This window comes from Macrobrachium rosenbergii, chromosome 41, assembly GCF_040412425.1.
Source record: "Macrobrachium rosenbergii isolate ZJJX-2024 chromosome 41, ASM4041242v1, whole genome shotgun sequence".
Classification (NCBI taxonomy): domain Eukaryota; kingdom Metazoa; phylum Arthropoda; class Malacostraca; order Decapoda; family Palaemonidae; genus Macrobrachium; species Macrobrachium rosenbergii.
In genome coordinates this window covers 23,133,933-23,147,880 of record NC_089781.1, presented here as the reverse complement: position 1 = coordinate 23,147,880, position 13,948 = coordinate 23,133,933, and the positions used below count along the sequence as shown (strand labels likewise).

General features: G+C 36.6%; 1 protein-coding gene across 1 annotated transcript; it reads right to left on the bottom strand.

Annotated features, from left to right (window-relative positions):
* Positions 1–5,685: 5,685 nt before the first annotated feature.
* LOC136826738 (probable glutamate receptor) lies at positions 5,686–13,625 on the bottom strand. The gene is made up of 9 exons (XM_067084145.1): positions 13,343–13,625; positions 12,596–12,691; positions 11,599–11,916; positions 10,357–10,460; positions 10,012–10,185; positions 8,471–8,682; positions 7,707–7,924; positions 6,557–6,813; positions 5,686–6,067 (listed from the first exon to the last, which is right to left on the bottom strand). Exons 1-9 carry the CDS (start codon positions 13,595–13,597, stop codon positions 5,803–5,805), a joined length of 1,899 nt encoding a protein of 632 aa, XP_066940246.1. The 5' UTR covers positions 13,598–13,625; the 3' UTR covers positions 5,686–5,802.
* Between the last annotated feature and the right edge of the window lie 323 nt (positions 13,626–13,948).

Below are 13,948 nucleotides of genomic sequence, written 5' to 3'. Positions count from 1 at the left end.
ACTAAGTGGCCGGTAATAAAGTCACGAAAAAAAGTAACAATTTTTGACTAGGAAAAAAAGTCACATTAATTTACAGTCTTTTGTTTATGTTTTTACGGTAATCCCCAACGGGGTTGTACTAAACACGCCGCAAAGGTGGATACATACCGGGTTAAAACCCTTGGGGGTCACTATATAGGGAAAATTAATGTGACTTTTTTACCTGAGTTCAATCACTAGAGGGGCCGTGGTCGTAAAAAGGTTAAGAACCACTGCCATAGACCGATAATGAAGAAATTTTTATTACAAACGTACTGTGCTAATTCACTAGATACTGCAGATCACAAGATCATGCTCCTAACATCTAGCGTAAACGTGATAGAAGCAAACCTGATATCTCATGGTAGTCAGAGAGTTTGGCGCCAACACTTGGCGGCCTAGAGGAGTGGACATCTCCCTCGTACGAGATGGCGCGTTGCCAAGTATTCTCTAAGTTTACTCACGACGTGTCTTGCACGTACGCCAAGAATATGATCGAGGAACCATGGCTGAACAATTAAAAAAAAAAAAAGACAATCTAAAGGTATCTGCTTGAGTCATTCTATTATTTTGCTCTCACGGGAAGTTCGGAAATAGACCGAAGGTTGTGTGGGGTCTCAAGGCATCCGGATGGTTGCGTTCTTCACATGTGATTACCTCCTCTGGTGTTTTGATATTCGCTTCTGAGAATACCAGAACAAAAGCATCATCATCATCATGCACTCACACTTCGGCGCGCGTACGTGTAGTTAATCTGAAATCACAAGCAGCTTGGTGTATCTTTAGTGTGAATGATTCTAAAATGAGAGTCATTTGTCCAAATTGAAATACTCCAACGACGGTTGGTCTAAAGATAAACTGATTTATCCCTATTTGTTCATTAATATTATTACTGAGATAAGTATATTCTGTAATAATGTCGGAGGATAATAGTACCTTAAAGGATTGGTAGTAGTATGCTCTGCGTAATTCAAATTCATATGGATGTAATAGTCTAGAAATGTATTCAACAAATTTAAACACAAACCATTATTGTACTCTAGATATTTTACCAAAATACAATCACCGCCAGTATCATTGGCGGACCGATAGGTAACCAATACGGGTGGTGAAGGGTTTGTAATGTGCTTTAAACGTATTAATAATTAAGAAAAACTCTTAGTAGCATGAGTCGTGAAATGGAGAAACAGATCTTCAGTTATTTATTTTTATATATATTTGCACCCATACATAGCTGTGGATTTGTTTCTCCAATATATAATGATAATGGGATCACTGGTGAGTGATCTGTGCAGAAGCGTGCTCTACACCCACGTCTCCAACACATTTTTCATCCTATTTAATAGTAACAGTAGTACTAGTAGTCTATATTACTACTGTTGAAGAGAGATGAGGACCACGCTGGTAGGCATACTATGGGGATGGAGGTCCAGGGAAGAAGAAGAAGAGGGAGACCAAGAAAGAGATGGAAGGACTGTGTGAGGGGAGACCTGCGTGAGAAGGGAATTGATGAGGCAGAAGCACAGGATAGAAATAGATGGAAACGGCGACCCCATATAAAAATGGGAACAAGTTGGGAAGAAGAAGACTAGTGATTACAATAATAACAATATTATTATCATCGTTATTATCATTGATATTTAATTCATCATCTTCAGCATTCTCAGTCATCTGATTATCCTCACGTATCAGTCGAGACCTTTCAATGCGTCAAAAGCACGTTTCCGTGGACGTGCATTTTGACATGGGCAGGAACCACTATGGCAGGTCGCCCAGACAAAGGATTGATGATGAACCACCACGAGAGTCGACCGCGTAAAGTGAGCCACGGCCCACGATTTACACGTGTAGCACTGTTGTAAATAGACAAAGGTTACTCGAGGACAAATCACTTTTCATTTACTGAATGCCTGAGGTATTCGGAGTAATCGTCATTATAGTTTACGTCAAGATATTGTTTAAAACCCTCGCTATCGACACAAAAATTAACTTAAAGTTTTGATGTATGAGGATGTATTTTTTAACAAAATAACTGACCGATAAATGATGAAGTTATTGGTAGACTACCATTAAAATAAAATTAATACAACACTGAAACTATTACTGTAAAGACGATGGATGCGCAAATGTTCTGTTGTATCGACCAGCCAGTAATGGGTCCCGCCTGCGATGAACCAGTGTGACGTCATCGTCTAGCTGACATATCGGGATACCTCCTGTTGACACCGTGAGGATAATGCCCCTAGCTGATGCTCATGGGTGATGCTCCAAGATGATGCCCCACCAGTGTGAATAACAACACATTGGGGTATTTTGCGGTGGAATTGAATTCTGGGGAGCGCTAATGCATCCAACAGTGTGTGTGTTTGTGCGTGTCTGTGTGAGAGAGAGAGAGTGGCAATCGGTGCCAGCAGTCTCAAGAACTCCCGTCACTTCACACTTACCGTTTTCTTTGAGACAAATAAATCTCGGGTGATTCCCTGTTTGACGATTTGCTGATTTGATTACGATTCTCCTCATTGTAATTAGAAAAATATTTAGAACTTCGCTTGTGGATAAGCAGAATCCTTGTTCCCCCCCTCTCTCTCTTTAATGGAGCTTGGATTAGAAAGGAGCATATGACCTCCACTCAGAACAGCCTTTGAATTAAAAGAAAAAAATGAAATCAATTATCTCTCGGAATTACTGTTGTTGCTGCTCAGAGGTTGACCAATACAGTAATCAGAGACGATATTTTATCATAAAAAAGGTGGCGGAACCTAACGTTCCTCAGAAACCGGTTTAGCGGGTGCAGGTTAAAAGCGCGGCCCATAAAAACTGGTGCTTCCAATAATCAGGTGGGGGAGACTAAGCACGGGACCAAATATAAAAATAAGTGTTTCCAGAAGATTAAGCTGATATTTTCGGTTCTTTAAAGCACGCTTGATTTTGCATTTTATTGCTTTATACTCTGTTGATTTAAATAGACATTTTTTTCCTTTATTTCGTTTGTATGAGCGCTTGCCTATTGCTGTGAATGGATGTTGCATACTTATTATTATTATTATTATTATTATTATTATTATTATTATTATTATTATTATTATTCGAACGACGACCCTTATTCATATCGAACAAGCCCCAGGAGTCCACCGACTAAAAATTCAAGCTTCCAAAGAATATGGTGTTCATTCGAAAGAAGTAACAGAATGTAACAGGAAATAAAGAAAGAAGCGATATATACACTTACGCACTTGTTTATACTTTTAAGAATTCATGCACATTTTGTTTACACGTACGAATCATTATTCATAATTACGCAGCTGACACCTTGATTATTCGATTTCTCACTCAGGTTTTGAGCCTTTTTCTGCTTCGTCATTTAAGTCTTTACTCCTGAAATCTTTGTGGACAAATACAAGATTTCGGTTTCTCCTTTAAAGTTTTCAGGAACAGATCTGATTTTTATCAGATTTTTTTTCTCTGTAAATGTTATGACGTTCACATAGATGTTGAGTCTATTGTAATGTGATGTTGAGTGAAAAAGGGGAGCTTACGAATGTGTATATATACTGTATATATATATATATATATATATATGTGTGTGTTTATAATACATATATGTATATATACAGTACATATATACACACACATCATATATATAAATATATATATATATATATATATATATATATATATATATATATATATATATTTATATTATATATATATGTATATATATATATATATATATATATATATATACATACATATATATATATATATATATATGTATATCTGTGCTTGCAAGTAACTGAATGCTTATAGGTTTGATCTGTTTACAAGCTGCTCCAAAGCAAAAACCCGTACAAGCACAAACTGGTTTTTAATATTAAAGAACAAAAAAATCTACGTGTGAGTGATTTTTTTTTTTTATCTTTTATTTGCGTGTGTGAGTGATTGAGTGTATCTGAAAATGCAAGCATAGGAAAAATCATGCTTGCTTCCTTCCTAGTTAGATCACCGCTTGGGCAACCTGCCATGCATTCTGCAAGCATGTTCAGAATTCGGGAAATTATTCACCAGTCCTTGTTTTCTTCAGAATCTTATTTTATTTATTTATTTTTTTTTTTTTAGGAAAAGTCTATTTTCTCTCTTTTTTTTTATTTTTGCAAGGAAGAAAATCGTGACATAAATAGTTTGGTCACATGGTTTGTGGACTAGAGAGTTTGGTATCGGATGCTCTCAAATACATTTGTGCAATGTATACGTTATTCTTGTTATTTTTTTCTGTACTTGCAAAAAAAAAAAAATAACAATTAATTTTTTTTCTGTTACAAAAAAATAACAAGAATAACATTTTTTTCTGTTCTCACAAAAAACAACAACATATTTTTTCTATTTTCTTACAAAAAACAACACATTTTTTCTGTTATTAAAAAAAATAACTTAACATTCTTTATGTTCTTACAAAAAATTAACAAGAATAACATATTTTTTGCTGTTCTTAGTAGCGCCAGTTTTAGTAGCCACAAATCAATCAATCAATCATTTTGTTCTTACCGCTCCGTTTCCTAATTTTTATATCATAATGGCCTTTTTTTTAATTTCTTATGTCTGCATTTTTTCATATTACTTTTTATTATCTCTTATTAAAGAAAGACTTAACTTGCTGACTTGTCTTAATCTCACTTTACTAAACAGGGGTCCTCGCCCCCTTTAGTGCTTGCTTCTCTTCAGGAACGCCTTCAATTATGTTGCTTTGTCAAGCAAGTCTCATTTCAGTATGAAACTATCGTATCCCTCTTGGAAAATCAAAAATTAATTAATGAAAATTACCGTACGTCAACACCTTGTTTTTTCATTTATAATTACTACATAATATTATGGCTATGCATAAATGCATTCTCTAATATTTATCAGAAAGGTTCCCACTTCCTTCGAGAATCAATATTCTTATTTTTGAAAAAGGTAAAGAGAATTACGAATAAATAAGAACGAGAGAAATGTCATGAAATTAACTGATATTGAGAATTAATCATTTTTCTACCTAAGGAAATGGGGTTACTGGCCTTTAAAAGTCAGTGCATTAAATTATAAAAAAAACTAGTAAAAAATACGCCAAAGTTTCTTCGGCGCAATCGAGTTTTCTGTACAGCGCATAATCAAGGCCACCGAAACAGCTCTATCTTTAGGTGGTTCCGGTATAATGCTGTATGAGCCGCGGCCCACGAAACTCTCAGCCGCCCGTGGTGGCCTGTGTTGTTGCGTTGCCAGAAGCACGGTTATGGCTAACTTTAACCTTAAATAAAATAAAAACTGCTGAGGCTAGAGGGTTGCAATTTAGTATGTTTGATGATTGGAGGATGGGTGATCAACAGAACAATTTGCAGCCCTCTAGCCTCTGTACTTTTTAAGATCTGAGTGCAGGTGGATACTTAACATTTTTAGTTCACTTTAGATAAAATTCGAAATCACCTCGCATATTAATTAATTAACTAATTAATTTAGTTTTACTCACTGTCAGTAAAATTAATTTATTAATGTATTGTTTTATTAATTGAATAATTAATTTATTTATCGTTTAGTTAATCAAATAATTTAATTTATTTATCGTTTTATTAATTAAATAATTAATTTAAATTTATTGTTTTATCAATAATAGTTTAATTATATTTATTGGTTATTTATTATTATTTATTCATTTATTACTTTATTGATTATTCTAATAATTGTCTAATTAATTGATTAACTGATTAATTATTGAGTTAAGTCATTAATTTATCGATTGATTTCTCTACTCATTCATTTAATCATATAATTATTTACCATCCGCGAACGACCAGGAGTCTCCCCGGACTCCCCGCGAAAAGATTTACTCTTGGCGACGCAATATTCCAACAGGAATATTCCCAACGAAACCAGGACCGCCATTCCGAGAACCAGGAACGTGACCAGCACGAGATTGAGCTCGATGGCGGAAGTACTAAGGGCGCTGCAGTCGGCCAGTTTCGGGACCGCCGCCTTCATCCACTTGTCCAGGAGTCCGGACGCCCTCGCGTCAAGGATTCTGGGTTTTGGGAGGAGAAGGAGAGAAAGAGAGGGAGAATAAGACGAGGGAGATGATGATTGAAAAGGTTAGGAGAATGACAGGAAAGAGGGTATATTTTTAGATGTGCTGATACTAACACCTAAATAAACATGTATATATATATATATATATATATATATATATATATATATATATATCGTAGCTTGCTCTCTCTCTCTCTCTCTCTCTCTCTCTCTCTCTCTCTCTCTCTCTCTCTCTCTCTCTATATATATATATATATATATATATATATATATATATATATATATATATTATATACACACACACACACATATATATATATATATAAAATTTCTGGCACATCAGGATCGAACCCAGGTCTTTCAATTGAAAGGCAGGGGCGCTGCCCACCCAGAAGGGATAATATATATATACACACATAATTACTAACATACCTCTGTGGTTATCATATACACATCTACAGACACTGACCAAAATCCAACTCACATCTTATTGAATACATGCCTAAAGGGAGACCCTTTAGCCACGGCGATGGTGTACAACCCAGGGAAGTAGGCCGACGGGAGGATGTAGATACGGCAGTCTTGGCCGTAGTTGTAATGGATGGCCATCTCCGTCTTCATGAAGACGTAATTCCCCTTCAGGACCCTCTCCAGCCCTTCGTGGAGACTCCCCGTCAGGCTGACGAAGTTCTTGTCGCGGTTGCTCAGCCAAATCTGGCGGATGGCTTCCACAGATGAGTCCTGGAAAGGAGGAGTGATAGACCGAGTCACTCGGCTGCTAAACCCTTGGGAGAGAGAGAGACTGACAGACAAGGGAGAGAGAGAGAGAGAGAGGCAGACAGACAAGGAGAGACTGACAAACAGATAGGGAAGAGTGAGAGAAACATGGGAGAGACTGACACACAGACAGGAGAGAGAGAGACAGACATGGAAGAGACTGACAGACGTGGGGGGCGGGGGGAGAGAGAGAGGCAGACAGAAGAGAGAGAGACACACACACAGACAAGGGAGAGACTTTTCCAGTATTTTTCACACAGGCTGGATTTGACCTTAAGGACAAACAAATGACCTTTGCCCTACAACATATGCCTTTCAATTTTGACCCAGTCTCACCAGAGATAGACCAATGATCCTTTTGTCAGTAACACTTCCAGTATTTTCCACACAGGCTAGATTTGACCTAAAGGACAAATAAATGACCCATGCCCTACACATCGTCCTTTCAGTTTTGGCCCAGTCTCACCAGGGGTAGACCAATGACCCTCTTTCTTTAACATTTCCAGTATTTTCCACACAGGCTGGAACTTTGACCTCAAAGACAAATCAGCGGACCTTGAATATTGACCCAGACTCACCAGAGCTAGATCAATGACCCTTTTTCTCTACCATTTCCAGCATTTTCCACACAGGTTTGAATTTTGACCCAATCTCACCAGAGATAGACCAATGACCCTTTTTCTTTAACATTTCCAGTATTTTCCACACAGACTTGAATACTGACCTCAAAGACAAATCAGAGGACCTTGAATATTGACCCAAACTCACCAGAGATAGACCAATAACCCTTTTCCATTTCCAGCTCACCAGTCAACTGTGACCCTAGCTCCCCAAACCAACGACCCAAGAAGACCTACCCTCAGGTAATCGTGAAGAGACGTTTCCCTCGTATACCCCAGCTGGAGTTTGGGGTCCTTGGCCACGTCCTGGAGACTCGAGAATTTAGACAGTGAAGGACCTGCCGCCAGGCTAGAGACAAGGTCGCTGGTGTAATGAGCGAGAAGGACCACGTGGAATAGAAGGATCGTCAGGAACAGGATCCTTAGGCTGATCTGCGTTGGGAGGAGCGGTGAGCCTGGAAAATATATATCCTGATAGTGATAACAGGTATGGTAACACTGTTACCATCAACATTAATAGTGATGTTAATATGAATATCAATATTATTATTATTATTGTCAAAATAGAGAAAAAGCCATACAAATTGAATGCAGCTGTCACCTTCAATACCACATGTTTAAAACAGGGTCTACTACCTACTACCTATATTATTATTATTATATTATTATTTTTCTACGTATGAAGAACAATCGCACCATCATACACAAATATATGCTGGATAAAACAATGTTAATATTTTTTTACTGAACTGACCTTGGCCATTATTATTATTATTACTATTATTATTATTATTATCATTATTCTTATTATTATATTATTCTACGTATGAAGAACAATCGCGCCATCATGTACAAATATGTGTTGGATGACTATATATATATATATATATATATATATATATATATATATATATATATATATATATATATATATATATATATATATATATATATTTTTTTTTTTTTTTTTTTTTTTTTTTTTTTTTTTTTACTAAACTGACCTTGGCCAAGTAAAAAACCGATGACGGTGATCGCGGCTTCCGAAAGAACGTTCGTGCACTCCGAGTAGTGAAAGCGGAGGGCGAAGTAGGCGCACAGGATAGAAGTGAGCACGAAGAAGGGCAAGACTATCCAGACGTTCTGCTCGAATTCCTTGACGTAACCCGTCCACATCTCGTCCCCTTTCTCCGGGCGCTTCATGATGGCTACGTATCTGGAATGAGTTAAAAAAAGAAGAAAAAGTAAAAAATAGAAAGACAAGACTTGCAATTAGGTCTAAAGAACAGTTCTGGAAATGAGGTCTAAAGAACAGCTCTGGAAATGAGGTTAAAATGACAGTTCTGGAAATGAGGTCTAAAGAACAGCTCTGGAAATTATGTTAAAATGACAGTTCTGGAAATGAGGCTAAGACTCTAAAGAACAGTTCTGGAAATGAGATTAAAATGACAGTGCTGGAAATGAGGTCTAAAGAATAGTTCTGGAAATGAGGCCTAAAGAACAGTTCTGGAAATGAGGTTAAAATGACAGTTCAGGAAATGAGGTCTGAAGAACAGTTCTGGAAATGAGGTTAAAATGACAACTCTGGAAATGAGGTTTTAATGATAATTCTGGAAATAAGGCCAAGACTCTAAAGAACAATTCTGGAAATGAGATTAAAATAACAGTGCTGGAAATGAGGTCTAAAAAATACTTCTGGAAATGAGGTCTGAAGAACAGGTCTGGAAATGAGGTTAAAATGACATTTCTGGAAACGAGGTCTAAAGAGCAGGTCTGGAAAGAGGCAAAGAAAAACCCGGAGAATAAGCAAAAAAAAAAAAAAATCTAGAAATGAAATAAAAACAGTAGTTCCGAGGATAAGTGAAAAACAACTACGAATGGGCAAAAAATAAAAACAATTCTAGGAATGACTAGAAAGCAAAGACGCTGGAATACATTAACTACAAAAATATGACCGCATTAAAAACGTGATAATGGTAATTTGTCACAAAAAAGGGAGAGAGAGAGCTTAAATAAGTTATGGTGCGTCGATGATAAAAACAATATTTATGTACTTCTAATTGTACCCACACACACATACGCACAAACGCCCCCTCTCTCTCTCTCTCTCTACAACACAAGATGCCGATTTTGACCGAAGCCAACTCTCCCTCTCTCTCTCTCCCCATGACACAAAATACCTATGCTGAACAAGGTCAGCTCTCTCTCTCTCTCTCCTCCTTTTTTCTCTCCATAACACAAACTTCAAATTTTGACTGAGGCCAACTCTCTCTCTCTTTCTCTCCTTAACGCAAGCTACAGATTTTGACCAAGGCCAACTCTCTCCCTCTCTCTTTATAAATATATATGTATATACATATACATTATATATATATATATATATATATATATATATATATATATATATATATATATATATATATAAATACAGTATATATATATATATATATATTATATATATATATATATATATATATATATATATATATATATATATATATATATATATATATATATATCACCGTATATGTATAACCAAATCTACTGATTTTGACCGACGCCAATGAGGAAGTCAACCACGGCGCTTCTCTTGAGGGTCAGGTCAAGGTTCGCCACTATGATGTCCGCCTCTCCACGGTGGACCTCCCCCACCATACCTGTCCATTCCCCGTCCGATACCATGCCGAAACCCCCGTCTTTGACTCGGTGACAGTCGGATCTGACGGGGATGAAGGAGAGACGGGAGATAAATATAAGATTCGATGTAGAAAAAAAAAGGTAAATGAAATGTTGTGATGTGGCGATGATGCATTTTTTAAAAAATAGGTTTAAGCTTCATTATTGTTTCAGTATTTTATTTTTTGTCTGTCATTACTTCTCTCGAACTCACGTAAAGTTGGTAACTTCCTTCAGATGTCTGAACAGCGACCCAATAAAACCCAGTACGTCCACTCGGCCTCCACTTCTGTATTCTAGGAAAGTGTATGGTGGATTCTGGAAAAGATATTCTTTTTATAATCACGATTAAGATGGATTCTAAAAAAAAAAGACAATTTAATATCTTTTTTTATGATCACGATTAGGAAATATAAGCAATTCACTTCCTTTTTAAAAGATCTTGTATGGCAAGAAAAATCGCATTATTTATAATTTCATGCAATTTTATTTTTAACTTTTTTGCTTTTTTCATTTTTTTTAATGTCAGGTCTCTTTGAAGTACCTTAAAATTAAAGGACAGAACAAATGATAAATTTAGTTTTGAAGAACTGAAAATTGCATTAAGCTTTCATTAACTTTGAACGCAATTGCATATGACTTACATATAAGCTAATCACCCCAGATAACTCAATAGAGAATCGGCTGGAGACAGAAATATCAGCAAGAAATAAACATCGGTCTAAGGTTATCTTACCTCCAGACATATGTCTAAGGTTATCTTACCTCCAAACGTATGTTTAAAGTTACCTTTCTTCCAGACATATGTCTATGGTTAACTCACTTCCAGACCTATGTCAAAGGTTATCTTACCTCCAGACATATGTCTAAGGTTAACTCACTTCCAGAAATATATATAAGGTTGCCTTACCTACAGACTTATGTTTGTGGTTATCTTACCTCCAGACATATGTCTAAGATTTATCTAACCTCCAGACATATGTCTAAGATGATCTTTTCTCCAAACATGTCTGAGGTTATCTTACCTCCAAACGTATGTCTAAGGTTATCTTACCTCCATACATGTCTCAGGTTATCTTACCTCCAGACATGTGTCGAAGGTTATCTTACCTCCATGCATATGTCTAAGTTATCTTACCTCCAGACATATGTCTAAGGTTTCTTACTTCCAGACATATGTCTAAGATTACCTTACGTCCATACATATGTCTAAGGTTATCTCACCTCCATACATATGTATAATGTTAACTAACCTCCATACATAAGTCTAAGGTTATCTTATCTCCAGACATATGTCTAAGATTATCTTACGTCCATACATATGTCTAAGGTTATCTCACCTCCATACACATGTCTAATGTTATTTTACCTCCATACATACGTCTAAGGTTATCTTACCTCCAGACATATGCCTAAGATTATCTTACGTCCAGGCATATGTCTAAGGTTAACTCACCTCCACAGTCGTACAACGCAGATGCAACCCAGTCAGATCTCTCCTCTGCAGCATAATACTACCTTGTGGTAATCTAGCTACACCGAAAGTCAATCTCTTCGTGATTGTCTTTACCGAGAAATACTCGTCTTCCATTCTTTCCCCTGGGGAGTCTGAGGGGGCGCTGTCACTCTGATTAACCCCTGGGGGTAGGTCACCACTATAACGGCGCCGCCATCTACCGACGGGTAGCACCTTTTGCTCCAGAGATGGAGCCGCTTGGTAAGCCTGCCAGAACGTTGCGGATAGGGGATCGGCATCAGCCTTGGTGATCACTACCTGTGGAGAAAATTATATATACATATATGTATGTGTGTATATATATACAAATATATATATATATATATACATATATGTATGTATGTATATGCAGTACAAAATAGTGACTAATTATAAAATGACACCAGAGAGAGAATCCCTTAAAACCAATAGAGTTTTATTTATATATATATATATATATATATATATATATATATATATATATATATATATGAAACTGAATAATAATAATATTAATAAGAATAACAGTTACTATTATCTTTACTAGTAGCACAAGCAGAAGTAGTCAAGTAGTTATAGTAGCAACGAAAGCTGTGGATGCATTGCATATAGATATTGATATTCAATGAATAAGGAAAAATAGCAACAATTGAGTATTACTTGCTTATGAATAGCTCCACCATGAAAATTCGAAAGCCCAGTAACAAGCGAATTTTCTCTCTCATCCTTCATTTCTCCCTCCATGCTCATTCATCATTCACTCATTCTCTTTTAGATTAACTTCATCTTTATTTTTATTTTTGCTCCAGAAACAACGAAACAGACTAAAATTTAAGTAATAGTAAAGCCGAAGGATGTTTCTTGATGAATAATTTTAAAACTCTTATCATTTCCCGCGGATTTATTTTCTTACCTTTATCCTTTGCCTTTCCTTTATTTTCCTTGCTATTTCATTTACCTTATTATCGACGGGCAGATAAATATGACGCAGGAGCTCGGGGAAGGTCGAATCGCCTAACAGCAGCCAATTTATCCCTTTTGTTTCTTCAAAGATCTAAGAAGAAGAAGAAAATTAGTATCAATGAAATACAATACAATAAAATAATAATAAAATTTATACGTTATTTGTCGACTTTTAGGAAGCAGAATAGAATGCGGAGAGAGGCATTTTTATATTACTTGTTATTATAGATTATGCAATTTAGTCATAGACACCACACTTCGTCTGCCAATTCCCCAGCGAACGCTAACACCCAGCTCTACTCCTAGGAGGCTAATGTAAATATAATTATTGGATTTGCAACCCCATCCAAGAACAATCTTAAAACCTATCCAGTATTACCATTTGCCTTAGCCCTTCCCTCCACCAAATTACATTAAAATCCACCCACAACTCTTTGAGATGTGTTGCTGCAACCAAGCAAGCATACAGAGAATGACGTCCGATTTTTTTACATCTTTCACATTAGTCTACAAGCATACGGTTAGACAGTGAGATGAAGGCATATCTCTCTCAAATCGCCTGCAAGCAGACAGCCAGAGACAGTGGGATAGCGGCATATCTCATTCAAATTCATCAAAAAGAAGCCAAACATACGGAGGTATGCCTTTCCCACGTCTCGTCTACAAGTAAACAGACAGAGACAGAAAAATAAAAAAAACCTCTTTCAATACTACATCACACACCATTTTCAAAATCGATTACCTCTTGAAATCCTCTCGCGTCAGCCTCACTGTGCAGTCTAGTTAGTACTAGTGACCGCGAATCCTGGCTGTGGAGGTGGTGAAAACCCTCGGCTAAAACAGAAGAGTCTGTCTCTGCGATAAGTGCCAGTTTCCTCTTGGTGTTATTGTATTCAACGGCGGCGTCTTCAATCTCCGTGTTTCCGAAAAGACGAAGGGGAATGACGCAAGAATAAGAAGATTTCGTGGTCGAGATCGCTCTGTGGATCTTCTTCATCCACGTCTGGTCTTCTTCCTCCTCGGCGCATGCGCCTGAGACTGTCGACAGAGGGAGAGCATTTCAAAATTAGACGCATGTGTGAAAGATACTTTTCGAGATGAGCGCAAATATATCATGTTAGAGGATTAAAGCTATTAACTCTTTGTTATTAACAAAGAAGCAGGAATGTTTTATTTATAGTACAATGATTCTTTAAATAACAAGAGTTCATGGTAAAATCTTTAGGAAAGGAAATGCATTGCGTGATACGAGATTTGAGACTAGATTTTTAATGCAGGGATATTCATTTCTGTTGTGCACATTAGCAATAATGAATAACTACTCATATTATTCTAAAACTCACGCTCA

Bases quoted from the DNA above. Each gene is read 5' to 3' on its own strand.
- LOC136826738 (XM_067084145.1), bottom strand. From the start codon at position 13,597: ATGAAGAAGATCCACAGAGCGATCTCGACCACGAAATCTTCTTATTCT. The intron at 12,692-13,342 runs GTAATCGATTTT...TCTTCTTCTTAG, and splicing joins ACGCGAGAGGATTTCAAGAG to ATCTTTGAAGAAACAAAAGG. The intron at 10,461-11,598 runs GTGAGTTAACCT...TATCTTTTCCAG, and splicing joins TGCGTTGTACGACTGTGGAG to AATCCACCATACACTTTCCT.